Genomic DNA, 18,744 nt, shown 5'->3' with positions numbered 1-18,744 from the left:
CATACTAATTACCTTTTGTCTCTATTTATTCGTGTCCTGTTTTTAAACATTAAGTTCTTTTTTCATTTATTTAATTATTTTGAATGACTGATTTTAAGTTTATTTTGAGGGAATTTAAACAGAAACTCTCATTTCATATTATCCTTATGTTCAAAAATCTTGTGTTAAGAGCAGTATGTAAACTAAAATCTTTTCAATGATTCTTCAATAGTCTTAAATTTTAGATTATTTTCTCCTCTCAAGTCACGGATGTTTAATTATCCTCCCTTAATTTTAGAGAATCTTGGAGTTGTACCTAGAGTCTTGTGAATTCTGAACATGCACTCTTTTTTTTTTTTATATGCAACACCCCAACCTCAATTCTGATTCTGCAAGGAGTCATTATTTGGTGGTTATTTGCTGAGAAATTAGGCAGCTATTGCTTTTTGTTAGATTATACATCAGGATGAAATTTTAACTGTTAAAACTATAGTATTAATGAAATACATAATTTGAAATTGTAAACACTTTATCAGTTTTATAATAAATATTGCCTTTTAGGTTTTAAAACCATTTTTATTACGCCGTATAAAAACTGATGTAGAGAAGAATCTGCCTCCCAAAAAGGAAACAAAGATCTACTTGGGACTGAGTAAAATGCAAAGAGAGTGGTGAGATATTTTATATCCAATAACATTTATTTATATATATAAGGATTTATTAAAATAGTATTTGGTGGTTGTTCATCTATGAAAATAAAATTGTATATTTAAATGGTAGTCATGTTATTCAAATATTTTATTAGAAAATTCATGTGTTTTATTTAAAAAGGAAAATGAGATTGTTGTGAGCTTAAACATGAATATAGCTCAAACAAGTAAACTTTCAGCAAATATTGTAATTAGTAGATTATTATCAGATGTAGTTGGTTTAACAATTTATTAGCTGATGACACTTTCTAGTAATGAATATAGTATAGGGACACAGGTCCAAAAGCAATATTTAAGTAAGCAACATTGAAAACGAAATGTTCACATCTTTGTTTCTTGTTTTTTTCAGATCATATTTTATTTCAAATCAAAGACATTTTTGTGATTGAACCCAAAGCACTGTGTTAATGCATTCTACCATTGAATAACTTCTCCAGCACTCAATTCAAATCTGCCTTTATCTACTTTATTGCTATTTAATAGGAATCTAACTGTATTGCTACTGGGGGCATTTCTTTATGGGATTATGTCCTTAAAATTAATGAAATATAATTTAACATTTTAGGTATACAAAAATTCTGATGAAAGATATTGATGTTTTAAACTCTGCTGGCAAGGTGGACAAGATGCGACTCTTGAATATTTTGATGCAGCTCCGAAAGTGTTGTAATCATCCTTATCTGTTTGATGGTGCAGAGCCTGGTCCACCTTATACGACAGATGAGCACATTGTCAGCAATAGTGGTAAAATGGTGGCTCTGGATAAACTATTGGCGAGAATTAAAGAGCAAGGTGAGTGAGGGATTTTTTTTTAAGTTACCATGGAATAAACTCACAAAAATGATTTGTATGTGAATAAAATGTTTCCTTTTCATTCATCCACTTGGTTAGTAGATATTGTTGACTACTTACCGTTTGTCAGGAATTTTCCTGCTTGTTAGGAATGCAAAGATGAACATAACAATGGCTTTGCCTTGGAGAAGCTCACAGTGCAGTGAGGAAGAAGAGTTGCAATTCAATGTGCTAAGTGCACTTCACTGCGCTGTTGAAAAACTGGAATTAAGAATGTCTTCACAGTGATGTTATTTGAAGTGAAGACTGGGGATTGTCAGTAGGAGTGAGCCATTGATAAGGAGAAGGGGTGCTTTTCTAGGGCAGTGAAATGGGTGTGAAAGAAGAGAACACAGCAGAAGAGTTTATCATATGTAAGGTAGTGTGGCATTTGGTGAAATTGGTAAGGTTATACGGTGCCAAACTATGGAAAGTCTTTAAAAGTAGTGTACTTTAAAGGGTTTAGACTTTTATTTTGGATGTAGAGGACTTAAAGAAGACCTGGTGAAATAAAATAACATAATCAGAATTGTATGTCAGGAAAATAACATTGGAAGCACTATGCAGAGTATCTACTGGGAATGAGAGAGTAAAACCAGGAGACAAGGTGAAAGGCAGTTACAGTAGTAGTGCAAATGAGATTATATGGACCACCTGTAGATCCTTGGGACAAACACAAGACAGAGTCTTAGTCATGGAAGTGTGTGCATAAGATTTTTGATGACCTAAAGAAAACCTTATAGTTTAACAAATCCATAATTTTATGTAACTATATTCATTTGTGTGTGTATGTGTGTGTGTATGTACTGGCATGTTCATATGCCAAATTATTTAGATTGTTTTTCATGCCTTTTTGTTTTTGACTTTGAAGTTAGTTGAAATTATTAGTATATATTAATTACACAGAGGGAATGTGTTTCATTATGACATTTTTATACTTTATACAAGTCATGTAACTCGATTTTCTGGTAAAATACTTTAGGGTCAAGAGTTCTCATTTTTAGCCAGATGACTCGACTCCTAGACATTTTGGAGGATTATTGTATGTGGCGTGGTTATGAATATTGTCGACTGGATGGACAAACCCCACATGAAGAAAGAGAGGTGAGGTCAAGAAAATGAAGCAGGACTTCAAAAATCAGAGCTCAGTTACATAATACTTTTTATTATCCAGTTGTTTTAAGCTTTGGTCGGCTTTACTGGTAAGTGATATTGACTTTCTTACTGCCATCATGATCTTTTTTTCCACACTTAGCTTCTATTCCACTGATTTTTTTTTTTCAAATCATACTAGGCTCTTCAAAGATATTCTTTTCTAAGAACACTATCTGATTCCATCCTCATCTTTTTTAGCCACTGCCCCATTGATTACTGTTTTGCATCTTACTCCCCACCTTCTGATTATGTGTTTATTTTCTTTTCTTAATTTGTGTCCCACAGTGGACCCTTGCCATTTGTGGAGTTTAATGGTGGCCATTTTGCTGATTAATGATTAACGAGCCTTAATATGAAAGGAACGGTCTTGTCTGTGGAGGGCTTTTGTATAAATGAAGTATGACAAAATGGGTTTAGGTACTTATGAGTTTGGGATTTTAGGATGCTAAAATGTTGATTTGTAAGCATGAGTAAGTACACCTATCTACCATACAGTATCTTTTCCATATTTGGAAATTCTTTTAAGTTTTTGGATTATCCATTATGAAAGTCATAGTTCAAAGGCATTTTAAACCCATAAGTTACTTGGTTGATGACTTTATTAATTTTTTTTCTCTTTTCTGTTATCCTTTAGGGATATGTCTTTTTTTAAGTCAATACTCATGCTCTGGGTAAATAAACAAGATTTTTATGGTGTAGTAGAAAATACATAGAAGTTGCTTTGAAGACCTGATTTTTTAGAACCAGTACCACCAATTTCTACTCAATACAGGCCATTAAATTCTTTGAGGCTTGGTATCTTTAATAGTATCATAAAGATAAAATTAATACTAATGTTTCCTGATGACATTCTAAAGATTGGTGGATACAAAAGGTACAAACAGCTTAAAACTACACAGTGCACTAAATATTACCTGCAATGAAATTGCACACAGGACTTTGTATCTGTTTTAGAGCACTTTCTCAGGCTATAGGAATCTCAGCCCATGTCCCTCTACTTCCACAGCTTCTTCTATTGACAAGGCTTTCTGTCTCTTTTTTTTATGTTTCTTTTTTTAAAAATTTTATATAATTTTTATTGTTTGTTATTATTACTTACATTTTATTAACTCTGTATCCCAGCTGTATCCCACTCACTCCCTTATTCCCTCCCAATTCCACCTTCCCTCCCTCAGCTTCTCCCTGCCCCTTTCCAAGTCCAGGGAATGGGGAGGACCTCCTCCCCTTTTGTCTGGCCCTGTTTTATCAGGAATCTGTTTTATCAGTCCTCCTCTGTGGCCTAGCAGAACTGCTCCTCTTCCCAACTTAAAGAAAGAGATGTCCATAAATATACAAGAGGCCTACAGAACACCAAATAGACTAGACAAGAAAAGAAACACATCATGTCACATCATAGTCAAAACACTAAATCTACAGAACAAAAGAAAAGATATTAAAAGCAGCAAGGGAAAAAGGCAAGTGATATATGAAGGTAGACCTATCAGAATCACACTGGACTTCTCATCAGAAACTATGAAAGCCAGAAGGGCCTGGGCAAGTGTCATGGAGACTCTAAGAGATCACAAATGTCAACCCAGACTATTATACCCTGCAAAGCTTTCAATCAACATAGATGGAGAAAACAAAATATTCCATGACAAAACTAAATTTATGCAATATCTACACAGCAAACCAGCCCTACAGAAGATACTAGAAGGAAATTCAATGGCAGGCTTTCTGTCTCTTACGCATATCCTTATTGAAGCCTAGGTATCACATAGTACAGTTTTGCCAACAGCATACAGACCTTTACATTAAGGGTTTTCTGTTACCTATTGAAAGGAAACAGCTACAGTAACTTTTACATGTAAAAGAATGTTTAAAAGCTTCAATTATTTCCTACCTCATAGTTAGTTCTGTAAGACAGTTACTTGAAACTTTTGTTGATTTAGTCCTGAGAACCCATTTCTTAATTAGACACAGTATCTCTAGTGCTGTTCAAAATGGCTGTCCCTTCTTGCTAGAATGAAGAAGAGACAAAGCAGAATTTAGTAGGCATTATCTGGCCTCAAAATGCCAATTGTCACTTCTGACATATTTCCCTGTTCATTATCCAGTTATGTGGAAATTCTGTTTTATTTTTAACTTCAAATCCTGTTCTCTATTCAAATATTTTGAATTACATATATCAAATTTGAATACAGAGAAGTCAGAACCATTCTTTCTTTTCCCTGGGAAATGCCCTGTTTATGTTTTTGTTCATATATTCATTTTATATCTTTTCTTGATACATTTGATTCTTGGCTTTATATATCAACAGTGGAGACCCCCCCCAATATTTCTGACATTTGCCCTTTCCCTATGGATAAGCTCAGCTAGATAGATTTCCGTTCATCCTCTGATTTAATTGGTTTCACTTTTATAGGGAAAAGACAACATTTTTCAAGAAATTATTATAAGCTAGGTATCTTAAGCTTCCAAATGATTCTCCCAATAGCCTGGTTAAGGTACTGATAGAACTTTTGCCACATGGAATTGTGTCTCAGATAAGTTAAAGGCTTGTGTCTCAGATGTATACACATAGTTGAGTTGTGCTTCATTCCCAGGTTTTCACTAATTCCCCTACACCAGGATGTCTGTTATCAAACCTTATTGCTGTCTATACTCCACAGATTCATGCTGTACTGACTGTGATAATGCTAGTCACTTTGTCTGACTAGACCTGAGACTGTGTTTTTCTACTGCATCAAAAAATAATTGTGCGCTAGGTGTGGTGGTACATGCCTGTAATCCTAGCACTTTGGGAGGCAGAGGCAGGTGGATTGCTGTGAATTTGAGGCTAGCTTGGTCTACAAAGGGAGTCCAGGACAACCAAGGCTTCATAGAAAAACCCTGTCTCAAAAAAAAGCAAACAAAACAACAACAAAAACAAAAACCCCCAAACTATGCATTTGTGACTACATAAGTATGAGTACTGAGAGAGATTTTCAAAATCAGTTATCTGTGGGAAATCTTTTGAGATTTAATGAGAAATAATATCTAAGAAATTGATACCATATTATATATATGTGCTATATATCAAGTTCAATATCCTGGTACTTTAAATCAGGTTTATACTGTGCTATGTCAGTAAAAATAATCATTATATAGTTTTAGGAAAATATTTAACCTTCATAATGCACTCTACATAATGTGTTCCCTTATTGTTGATGATTTAGGTTGTTTCCAATTTTTCACTGTTGTAAATAATGGTACAGTAAAAGTTATTATACATAAATATTGTGCACATCTCTGATTATTTCCTTGGGATAAATTCCTGGAAGTGAAATTCCTGGGTCAAAGGGTATGATCATTATTAAGGCTCTTGATGCATATTGCCAAATTGCTTTCCAGAAAGGTTGTTCCAATTTACACTTCCAGAAGCAATATCCCTCTGCTCCCTCATCAACATTGAGTATTATTATTGTTTTTCATCCTTAAAATGCAATTGTATTGTTTGTTTGCATTTATATGATTACTAGTGAGAAATGAACATTATTCTTGTAGTTTTTACATATTTGTATTTATTCTGTGAATAGAAGTTGTTCAGTTTACAAACTCATTTTTCTATTGGAGTCAACATTTTCCTAATTAATGTTTATGAGATCTTTGTATAGAGGATATTAACAACATATTAAATTTTAAAGTTCTTTATTAAATATCTCTGGATATGTCATTCTGATTTTCTTGATTACTTAACCATTTTCCCTTTGTCATTATACTGATATAGATCATCTTACACTCATTTACATTTCTCAACTCTTCTTTCTCTTGATTGAACTTAGCCACATCCTATTTATCAGAATGATATTGATATTTCTGACATTTTACCTGAATATTTATTTCAGCTCTTAATCAATTAGAACAGTTTTACTATTATTTTCAAAGAATACAAATGAATTATTATATTCTTAGTTAAATTTATTTGTATGATCTATGTTTTTTCTGTTGGTTAACATTTGCAAACTTCATTTATAAAAACATCTTTTCTCCAGCTACTTATACAGTGCAGTATATAGAAAAATAGCTTTGAAGAGGGAAGAATATTATTATAAAGTAGTAGGTTATATTATATATAAAGTATAAAAGTATTTTCTGTGAGCATGCTAACTTTTCTATTTCTTAAGCTTTGGAATATAATTCAGGTTTTCTCTTTTTATATCCCTTCGTTAATTAAAAAAGGAAGCAATAGAGGCCTTCAATGCTCCAAATAGCTGCAAATTCATCTTTATGCTGAGTACAAGGGCTGGAGGTCTCGGAATAAACCTGGCAAGTGCTGATGTGGTTATTCTATATGATTCAGACTGGAATCCACAGGTTGATTTACAAGCTATGGTTAGTAATATTTAATGATGCCTGGAAATTATTGAAGCTCAGAATGCTGTTGTTTATACAGTACAAAAGCAATGCATGATTAAACAGTAACAATTTTGGAGTGATTTTTCTAGAAGTTAGAGTTAAAGATGTCGAGTTAATTGCAGAAACAAATAATAGAGATGAAAACTAACAAGTATGCTTCAACTATAAATGTAAAACTTATACACACACATATTTGCATTTCTCATAGTTTATAAATGTCAGCTTTTTCTTATTCCTGAGTATTGAGGAGGCTTCCAGAGTTTCTTTTAGTGAGAATTATTAAAAATAAATTACATTATTTTTCTTAAAAAGTACATATTAAAATGTTTAGATCAGGCATGGTGGTCTTTAATCCCAGCATTCGAGAGGCAGAGGCAAGAGAATATCTGTGAGTTTGAGGCGAGCCTGGTCTACATAGCAAGTTCCAGGCCAGCTGGGGCTGCATGGTTAGATTATGTTGAAAAAAATCTGTAGTACTGAAATTGGAAAAGGTCAGATTTAAGTTTTGTAATAAAATAATTGGGAGGGATAGGTAAAAATGTAAGAATGGAAAATGTGCTGTTTGAGGACATTCTGTCTCTGTCTCTCTCTGTGTGTACGTGTGGTATTGTATACATTTGTAAGGGTGGATGTTCCTGAGAGGGCACATTTGGAAGTCAGAGAATGATCTGAAGGTATAATTCTCAATAGCTTCTCTATTTTATTTTTGAGCACTTTTTTTACTTTTTTTTTTTTTTTTTTTTTTTTTTTTTTTTTTTTTTTTACCAAACCTGGATCTTGTCACCTTAGCTTAACGGATTGGACAGTGCCTCACCCTTAACCTGCCCCTGGTCTAATCCTCCAAGTACTAGAGTTGTATGTGTGAGCCCTCATGCCTGGCTTTTTAAAAATAAATTATGTATGTATGTATGTATTTATTTATTTATTACAATTTATTCACTTTATATCCCCACTGAAGCTCCCTCCATCGTCTCCTCCCAGTCCCACTCATCCTCACTCTTCTCCCCTTATGTGCTTCCCCAGTCCCCTGATAGGGGAAGACCTCCTCCCTTCTACCTGACCCTACCTATTAGATCTCATCAAGGCTGGCCGCATCATCTTCCTCTGTGGCCTAGTAATGCTGTACCCCCCAGGGGGAGGTGATCAAAGAGCTGGCCACTGAGTACATGTCAGAGACAGCCCCTGTACCTTTTACTAGGGAACCCACTTGGAAACTGAGAAGTCTATGGGCTTTCTCTGAACAGGGTGTCTAAGTCCTCTCCATGCAAGGTCCTTGGTTGGAGTATTGGTATCTGTAGCCTCCCCTAGGACCAGGATTTTTGGCTCTGTTGTTCTCTTTGTGGAGTTCCTGTCCCCTCCAGGTCTTTCTATTTTCCTCTTCTTCCATAAGTTTTCTGGCACTCTGCCTGAAGTTTGGCTATGAGTCTCATCCTGAGTGAGGTAATCCAGAAGAAGAAAGACACATGTGGTATGTACTCACTTATAAGTAGATATTAGCCATATAATATAGGATAAACCTACTAAAATCTATAGTCCTAAAGAAGCTAAGCATCAAGGAGGACCCTAGGGAAGATGCTTAATCCTCATTCAGAAGGACAAACAGGACAGACACTGGCTATGGAAGACAAGGAACAGTATAGGAACCTTCCACAGAGGACCTCTGATAAACTTTACCCACGATGGTATCAAAGGACATACTGATACTCATGCCTGGCTTTTTTTTAAGTTTAGTTTTTTTAAAATTTATTCATTTACATCCCTTCCCTGGGGGAGCTCCCTACCCTGTCTCCTCTTGGTCCCACCCTCCTTCCCTTTTCCTCTCCTATCCCTCTCCTCTTATCCTCAGAAAAGGGAAGTCCTTCTCCCCTACCATCTGACCCCAGCCTATCAAGTTTCATCTTGACTGCCTGCATCCTCTCCTTTGTGTCCTGCAATGCCGCCCCACTAGGGTGTTATGATCTAAGAGTACTTGCCTGGCTTTTATGTTGGCTAGAGATACTAACTTACAAACTTAGGTCCTTAGGTTTCAACAGTAAGCGCTTTACCTACAGAGACATCTTTCCAGCCCTGTAAATAAAGTGTGTGTGTGTGTGTGTGTCTGTGTGTGTGTATTTTTATCACATTATGGTCATTCAGGGATTATTAGTTGGAGTTTAAATGTTTAGATATTTGTAGAATATTGAATTCTTTTTGAAAGCATGTTATTGAGAAATTGGTTATTGGGCTGTAGTGTCTTTATGTTTGGTACAAGGACTATTTTCAAGCCCGTTTCTTTGATTCTCCCAATATCCCCTCTATTCTCATTTGCTCTGTTAGTTTCTGCATTTTAAACATTCTCTCCACATGCTTATATTTCACCAGAAGTTGCCACCTACCACCTTTGCTAATTATAAACCACTGGAAACACTCCAGTATTTTAAAATTATGATGATCTCATTTATATTCATGAGCCTTTACTATGTATTCCAGAATTGCCTTGGTAAGCAGAAAGAACTGCTTGATGATGAGATAAAGCAGACTTTTTGTCAACATAGCAGCTCTTGCTAACTACTTTATTCCTTTAAAAACTCTTTGCTCCTCCTGGTGATGTTTTCATTAAGTGAGTTAAAGTTACTTAGTAACTCGGTACAGAAGCCTTAGGTGCTATTTGTCCTCATTTTTAAGAGGATTAGCTTTATGACATTCTGGAAGTTTCCCAGTAGCAGCATAGCACACTTAGAGTTTTTTTTTTTTTGTTCCCAGTCTTTGGATATTCTTTTTTTTTTTTTTTTTTTTTTTTTTGTCTTTGGATATTCTTAACATCTATTCTCCTCCTTGCAAAAGTGACAGGTTTAGAGAGATTGAACTCTGAATTTTATTTTTAGATACTTAAAACATGATATCTGTATGTCTAAGTCTTGTCTGCCATCTCCAGCATCTTACACTTGGCCTCTTTCTGTTAGGATCGGGCACATCGCATTGGTCAGAGGAAGCCAGTAAGAGTCTTCCGTCTCATTACTGACAACACTGTGGAAGAGAGGATTGTAGAGAGAGCTGAGATAAAACTGAGACTTGACTCAATTGTTATACAGCAAGGTATTTCTATGTGGAAACTTCATTAATTTGGGGAAACGTAAAACATATTTAGCTTCCTTCAAAATAGATTACTTTCAGTAAAAGTTGAACAAAAATTGCAAACTGAATGAAATAATCGGTTTTCCTTTTATTTGTAGCTTGTGTTATAACTGCATCATTTCTTTTTTCCTTTCTTCTCTCCAAACCTTCCCATGTATGTACTCCTCCTTGCACTTTCAAATTAATGGCTTCTTTTTTAGTTGATTGTTAATTACATGCATATATGTATATTCCTAAATATAGCCTACTCAGTTTATATAATTTTACTTCCATGTAAATAATTTTTTATAAAAATGTTTGTAATCTTTGTAATTTAAGCCTATGCCTTCAGTATATGAAATAAACTCATTCGGTTATAGTTGAATGCCAAAGATGTGAGTTTTGCAGTACCTTACACTATTTAGCAGATAAATATCTTCTGAAAAATTTAAGCAAATATATGTCAGAGCATATTTCCATACAGAGAAATTATCTGAAAAAATGAAATTGGAACACAAACAAGTAGTAACAGAAATAATGAAATGGAAAATGTGGTAGAAGAAAAACCGCCAGTCATTTATTAAATAAATATTAATTTCACCAATATTTCTCCTAAAGCTGCTTTATGTGTGATTTAATTCAATAGTGTCTAATCAGATTCATTATACTGTACTTTCTTTGAAATATAATTGAATATATATATATATATATATTTCATTTTAATTGTTCTTAGGAAGACTCATTGACCAACAGTCTAACAAACTGGCGAAAGAGGAAATGTTACAAATGATACGTCATGGAGCCACCCATGTTTTTGCCTGTAAAGAAAGTGAGCTGACAGATGAAGATATTACAACTATTCTGGAAAGAGGTGAAAAGAAGGTTAGTTCAAAATTGCACTATATTTCTCTGATGGGTTATTTTAATCCATAAGTTTCCACATACATGTTGTATTCATGTTGAACTTCATGTTTTATATTACGTTCTTCCTAAGAACTGGTAGGATTGTGTTTGCAGGCATAGGGTAAGGCTTTATGTTAGTTTAATTTTTACATTAGCAACACTAGGCAGCAGCATTTAAAATTAAGTGATTTTATGTCTTTTTGAAGATACTGTGCTTAGTCATATATGGAAGGACTGCATTTTGTGATTTTTTTTGCAGTGTATTGGATGCAATACACTAACTGAAAGTGTTTTTTTTTTGTAAACAGAGTGAAACATTAAAATATTCTTTATCAAATAACCCTAAGTGGTTTTACAGTATTGCAATTTTGTGTCTAATGGGTTCATTCCACAAATTATGGTAGTTTCAAAGGTAAGAAAAGGGAGATAGAAAGGTATAATGAATTTCCATGTGCTTATCACCCTTTACACTTAAAAAAACAATCATCACAGCCTTGTCTCTCCTAAAACTATCTCAGTATTTTAAAAATAAGATCAAATATTAAATATCCACTAACTACTCAAACTTCTAAGTGTTTCATAGCTAGTTAGTTGTACTTAAATATTTTCTTCTTAAAAAAGTGCATGTAAAGCCTGTACTTTGCAGTTGATGGATATGTTGTCCAGATATGTTTGTGTATTTTTACCTAAATTTACCTGGTAAAAAGAGTAAGTGATTTGTTTGCCTTTTGATTTCATCATTGTATAGATTTTGTGGCTTACATATCTCTGGCCCTTTTAAACATATTCAGGATGGTCTTAGTTCTTTTGATCTTTTTAGAATATAATACCCGAAGCTGATATTTTATAGGGGAAAAACATTTTTGGAAGTCCAAGAGCCTTGGTTTCCAGTGAGTGCCTTATGGAGGATAGCATTATATGGTGAGAGCATGTGTGTGCAAGAGAGAGGAAACAGGAGAACTGTAGAAGAAGCTTTCCTGGTTTTATGACAACTGATTGTGTGGTAATGTATCCAGTCTCACAAGAGCTGGCAAGCAGGCCTAACTTACTCTTGAAAGAAAACCCTTAATCTCTCTTGAAGACATAAACAACATCTCTTTGACATTGCACCAACTCAATACCATTACAGTGGGGACCAAACTTATAGCTCATGAGCCTTTGAGGGGGAAAAAAAGTAACAAAAATGTAGTAAGTATCCTGCAAAGGTTCAACTTGATTCTCAAAATGTTTTTTGTTTTAAAGGTCATAGAACAATCTTGTGTTACTATGTTTTATATCAATATGCAAAAAGAGTTTTAGTTTAACCTTGCCTTTATGATAGTACTAGCTATTTCTCTCATTCAAATTATTCAGATGAGTAGGTAGGACATAGCTTAGTGGTAGAATGCTCACCTAACAGGTGTGAGGACTCAGGTTCAAGTCCCAGTATTATAAAACAACAAAAAACTCCTTTAAAGAAAAAAAATTATACAATGCAAATATATTCAGTAATAACTGCTTGTTAAAGATGCACTGAGTGAAAATATTTGGGAATGGAACATTTAATGTTTTCAAATATTTGAGACAAATTAAATTTTTAGGAGTCTGAGTGTGTGTATGTGTGTGTGTGTGCATGTGTTCATGCGTGTATGTGTGTGTGTGTGACTGGAGATAGGATGTAAAGCCTTGCATTTTATATGTAAGTACTCTACCACAGACTATCAAGTCAAGAAAAGTATGTTCTCACCTCCTCTGTCAGTACTGCCTTATTTTATTTCATTTTATTTTATGTGTATGGGTGTTTTCCTGAATGTATGCCTGCACACCATGTGCATGCCTAGAGGTGTCCCTAAAGGATAGAAGAGTGTGTCAAATAAACCTGAACTGGAGTTAGGAATGGTTATGAGTGGCCACCAAGTGGGTGCTGGGAATTGAATTCAAATCCTCTATAAGAGCCATTAGTACTCTAAACTGTTGAGCCAGCTCTCCAGCCTCTAGCATTGCATTTTTCCCTCGTCACTTAGCAGAGTAGATATCTCATGTCAAACCTGGATTCCAGAAAAACAGAAATGTCATATTTTAAAGTTGATTCATTGATAATTTTCTCATTTCAATATATTCAACTTTAGACTGCAGAGATGAATGAACGCATGCAGAAAATGGGAGAGTCGTCTCTAAGAAATTTTAGAATGGACCTTGAACAAAGTTTGTACAAGTTTGAAGGAGAAGATTACAGAGGAAAACAGAAGGTAACTTTATTCTTGCAGCCATTAGACTGTCAGATTTTCATTTTTCTTTGTAAAAATCTATTAAAATAATGCAGGCAAGGAATAGCTTTAATATGATGATGGTCATATTTGTTGTCACTGTTCTTTTCCCAAGTTTTGGATCAAAAGTGTTTCATGTTTTGGAGAGTGTTTTACGTTTTGGAATATTTGCAGAAACATTACTCATCTGACAATTTGAAACCAAAAATATTCCAAAACTTTCCTTAAAATTTGGAATTTTGGAGCATGTTGGATTTCAGATGTTCTTGTTTAGATCAGGATGCTTAATCTTTCCTATTACTTATGTTAGTGAAAGAAAGTATAAGAATGTGGTTGAGACCCAAACCTCATGTTGAAATCTCATCTCTATCACTAGGTAAATGCCTTTGGTTATTCAGCTTCTTAAAGTACCAAAGAGAGATTACAGTAGGTATATGGAGCGATTCTCACAGCAAATGGGTTAGTATTTGTAAAGCAGTCAGCACTATGCCCAATATCAGGTGTCTTGTTTGCTTTTCATGTTGCTGTGACAAAATACAAAGGTAACACATGGGGATGGAGAGATGGCTCAACGGTCAAGAACATGTACTGCTCTTCTATAGAACCCGAGTTTGATTCCCAGCACCTATGTCAGGTGGCTGACAATCTCTTAGAACTCCAGCTCCAGGAAGAACCCTCACCTCTGTCACTTGTATACCTGCCCCTCCCCATTAATTAAAAAAAAATCAAATATCCAGAAAAAGAAACTTAAACAAGGGATGGTTGTTTATTTTTCCTTACAGTGCAAGGTACAATAAGTGTATCAAGCTAGGGAAATTAAGGTAGTAGGAGCTTGAAACAGTTGATATATTGCATCTACTGTCAGGAAGAAGACAACAATAAATGCTTTTGTTATCTTGCAAAATAGTACAGAGTTTAATGTTAAGAATATATGTGCTACTTGAATTATTGAAATGTAAGGAATTACTATCAGTTTTTTTCTCCTTAATGTTTTTTCCCTGGTCCAGGGGCTTCATTCTAGGATTTCGTATTGCATCATTGAAACAAATAAACAAACAAACAAGCTAGACTTTAGCAGGGTGTGGTAGCAGTTGTCTTTAATTGAAGAGGCAGAGGCAGAGGCAGAGGCAGAAGGGAATCTCTATGAGGCCAGCCTGGTCTATCTAGTGAGTTATAGAACAGCCAAGGGCTACATAATAAAGAGTTCCTGTGTCAAAAACCTAAAATCAAACCAAACCAAAATAAAGCCAAAACAAACTAGACTTTATTTTTAAGAGAAATTTCAGGTTTCCAGTATAATCAAATGGAAATAACATACACCCCTTGTCACTGACATACAGCATCCCTCCTAGAATCAACATCCTGTGCCTAAGTGGTGCATGTTTTACAATCATAAACATACTTTAATACATTTAATACATTAAATCCATCATTTACAACAGGGTTTTCTCTCTCAGGGTGGCATATTCCATGGCTTTTAACAAATGCGTAGACATCTACCATTATAATATCAAGTATTTTCACTGCCTTAAATGTCCTTTGTGCTTTACTCACCCTTTCTCTCTCGGCTTATTGCAAACACTCATTTGAATTTTTTAGCATGTCATACTATTAAAATGAAGTCATCTTAGATTGACTTCCTTCATTTAGTAATATATGTTTCAGTTTCCTCTGTCTTTCTTCATGTGTCAAGAGCCCAAATTCTTTTAGCACTGAGAGATAATCCACATTCTGAATGCACTGCTGTTTATTCATTCACCTACTAAGGAACTAAGGTTGTATCCAAGTTTTATATGAATAAATCTGTCATATGCATCTGTATGTAGGATTTCTTTTTTAATTTTTTTATATTAATTACAGTTTATTTACTTTGTATCCCAGCTGTTGCCCCCTCCCTCATTCCCTCTCAATCCCACCCTCCCTCCCTCATCTCCTGCCTGCTCCTCTCTAAGTCCACTGATGGGAGAGGTCCGCCTCACCTTCCATCTGACCCTAGTTTATCAGGTCTCATCAGGACTGGCTGCAAAGTCCTCCTCTGTGGCCTAGCAAGGCTGCTCCTCCCTCGGGGGGAGGTTCTTTGTTTTTTTTTTTTTTTTTCTTTTTGATGTTCTTGATGTACACCCTGAAGGTGACACAGAATGTTCACAGAGAGATCTTTTTGCTTTGTTTTGTTTGTTTTAAACAAGGTCTCAAGTAGGTCCAAACTGACCTTGAACTCTCTATGTAGTTAAGAGTGACCTTGAATACTTTTTTTGCGTTTTATAATTATTTTTATTAATTATAGTTTATTCACTTTGTATTCCCCTGTACCTCCCTTCCCCCTCCCCTCCCAATCCCACCCTCCCTCTTCTCTCCCAGTCCACTGATAAGGGAGGTCTTCCTCCTCTTCCCTCTGATCCTAGTCTATCAGGCCTTATCAAGAGTGGCTGCATTGTCTTCTGTGGCCTGGTAAGGCTGCTCCCCCTTCAGGGGGAGGTGATCAAAGAGCCAGCCACTGAGTTCATGTCAGAGATAGTCCCTGTCCCATCCCCAGTATTGTGGAGGCCACTTGGACACTGAACTGTCATAGGCTACCTCAGTGCAGGGTTCTTTTTTAAAAATTTATTTATTATTTATACAGTGTTCTGCCTGCATGTGTGCCTGCATGCCAGAAGAGGGCACCAGATATCACTATAGATAGTTATGAGCTACAATGTGGTTGCTGGGAATTGAACTCAGGATCTCTGGTAGAAGAGCCAGTGCTCTTAACCTCTCTGAGCCATCTCTCCAGCCCTGCAGGATGTTTTAAAAACACAAAGTTTTGATTCCTTTGAAAATATCAGAGGATATGCTTATTGAGTCCTATGATATAAGTAGGTTTAGATTTGTAAGAAAGTGCCAGACTTCCTTTCAAAGTGGCTGTGCCATTTCACATTCTCCCAGCAGTGAATAAAAATTCAGTCTGCATCTTTGCCAGCAGTTGGCGATATTGAAATATTTATTTATTTATTTATTTATTTTCATAACAAGGTTTCTCTGTGAAACCCTGCCCTTTTTGGACTCACTTTGTAGACCAGGCTGGCCTTGAACTCATAGAGATCCACCTGCCTCTGCCTCCTTGAGCAGTGGGATTAAAGTCTTGTATTACCGTGCCTAGTTGAAGTGTTGGGTTTTCACCTTTCTAATGGGTGGGTTCTCATTATTTTAATCTTCAATTTTTTTTAAAAAAATTGATATTAGAATTACATCATTTCCCCCTTCCTTTCTACTCCCTCAATATACCCATCTTGCTTTCTTTAAAATTAATTTCTTATATTTATAAGTACAACCTTCTCAGTTTGTTTAATGTTATTTCTATGTTTGTTTTCAGGTCTGACCATTTGGTATTAGATAACCAACCCATGTGCTCTTGCTCCGGGAAGAATATTTCTCCTGCAGGCAGCATTCCTTAGTTTCCTGTAGTTCTTTGTGTAGGGTTGATGCAATATGAGCTTTCCTCCTTCCTGCACTAGCATACCTATTGATATTGGTTTTATTCAGATTATATTTAGATATTCATGTTAGTGAAATCTCATGGGTGTAGCTTTGACATTTCTAGGAGACTCAACCTCACAGCAAACTTACTGTTCCTCTGCCTCCAAGAATTCTTTCTTCCTAAATCTCGTTCTTCTGCAATGATCCCAAAGCCAATGATCCCAAAGCCTTAAGTACAGGAATTGTGCTGTACATGTATCAGTTTGGACTAGGCTCCACAACTCTCAACTCTGCAATTTGATTGCTTAATGGCTTTATGTGATGGTCTCTGTTGCAAAGGGAAATTGGCTACGCTTGTATCTGTGGATATAAGGTTACATATTCAGAATGCAGTTAGGGCTTATTTTGGTTTAGTAAAGTGAAGCTTGTATTTTCTCTGCAAATATTAATGACCTCACTAGTCCCAGGTAGTTGGCTAGGTTTCTAATACCAGGCATGATTTCCCTCCTCTTGAGTGGGTCTTAAGTCCAATTAAAGAGCTGTTGGTTGCTGTCAACATATGCATACTTTTACTGGACTCTTAAGGTTATTGTGTCATGCTGGACATTATTGTGATTCGTGTCATAGCTGCATAGGAATGTTGGTTACTTCCCTTCTTTGGAAGTTTACATGGCACCTTCTAGTACTATGAAAGCTAGTCTTCAAGGAGGAGGCATTTTGGTCAGTTCTAACTCTGGAAGCTTTGTGTCTGAAGTGCATGGTATCTTCAGCAATAGGGACTTACATTTCACTTCTTGGAGTGGGGGGACAACCAAGGTTAATAGCAATACCATGCAATGTTTTGGTCTTAGGTTCTTCTTACCAACAATTCAAAAGAGGAATTCTCATGCCTGATGTCGGGGCTTTTATCAGATACTCTGTGTCTGTTTAGGAAAACATTGCCAGCTCTGATAGGAAGATTTCATTTAAACAATATATGTGTATTTTTATGTAAGTGTAATATGTATTATAAGTGTTTTTATGTAAATAGTTAATGTATGATTCTCTATGACTTTTTCAAATATCTTCATTGTGATTTTTACCTTCCTCCCTTCTGTATTTATCTGTTTCTTCTCTAAGAAGAGACCTCTCCTTTTTCCCACTCCTTCCTTTATGTCTCTTATACTCTGCTATCCCCTTTTCTATTTCTAACATGTGTTGAGTGTTTTCTCCTAATTTTAAACTGAATTTTCTTGATGATATGCTGAACATATTTTCATATAATTAATTACCACCTCTTCATCTTCTTTGATTTAAAACTTTTGTCCATTTCTTTCAATGGAATTGTTTTGCTTGTTTTTGTATTGGTGATAGATGAATACTTAGTTTATTTTAAATAATGGTGCTTTAATCAGATTTGTCATTTGCTAATGTTTTCTCCCCATTTTTAGTTTATATTCATCCTCTTAGCTCACATAAAATCTTCTTTCTGTGTATATTGTTAGTCTCACTCTGTAAGAGTTCATCAGTTTCTGTTTTTCATTCATGACACTTTAGAAAAGGATTTATCGGTTAATTGTAACTTCTGTTTTTTAGACAGTTTTTCATAATTTTACTGAGATTATGCATTTTTGGCAGGAATATGCCAAAAGGGATGTTGTGTCCTGTAGCATCCATGATATATATCTATTTATCTATTTATTACAATTTATTAACTTTGTATTCCAGCTGTAGCCTCTACCTCGTCTCCTCCCAGCCCACCCTCCTTCCGTCTTCTCCTCCTATACCTCTGCCCCTAGTCTGGTGATACTGGAGGTCCTCTTCCATTTCTATCTGACCCTATCCTATCAGGTCTCATCAGGACTGGCTGCATTGTCTTCCTCTGTGGCCTGGTAAGGCTGCCCTCCTCCCCCTAAAAAACAACAACAATAACAACAGGGAGAGGTGATCAAAGAGCCAGCAACTGACTTCATGTAAGAGAAAGTCCCTGTTCCAGTTACCCACATGGAGACTGAGCT

The 18,744-nt window shown here is 35.4% G+C and overlaps 1 protein-coding gene across 3 annotated transcripts in view; it reads left to right on the top strand.

Moving 5' to 3' along the window:
* Nucleotides 1-18,744, top strand: part of Smarca1 (SWI/SNF related, matrix associated, actin dependent regulator of chromatin, subfamily a, member 1) — an 86,565-nt gene that overhangs the window by 24,140 nt on the left and 43,681 nt on the right. For all 3 annotated transcript variants that reach the window (XM_060374487.1, XM_060374486.1, XM_060374488.1), the window contains 7 exons: nt 541-650; nt 1,255-1,481; nt 2,503-2,624; nt 6,876-7,028; nt 9,995-10,127; nt 10,879-11,027; nt 13,157-13,276. In XM_060374487.1, the coding sequence (XP_060230470.1) occupies nt 541-650; nt 1,255-1,481; nt 2,503-2,624; nt 6,876-7,028; nt 9,995-10,127; nt 10,879-11,027; nt 13,157-13,276 (1,014 nt within the window). The remainder of the gene's footprint in view (nt 1-540; nt 651-1,254; nt 1,482-2,502; nt 2,625-6,875; nt 7,029-9,994; nt 10,128-10,878; nt 11,028-13,156; nt 13,277-18,744) is intronic.

This window comes from Meriones unguiculatus, chromosome X (genome assembly GCF_030254825.1).
Source record: "Meriones unguiculatus strain TT.TT164.6M chromosome X, Bangor_MerUng_6.1, whole genome shotgun sequence".
Taxonomy (NCBI): Eukaryota; Metazoa; Chordata; class Mammalia; order Rodentia; family Muridae; genus Meriones; species Meriones unguiculatus.
This window is presented reverse-complemented; position numbering and strand designations above follow the sequence as displayed.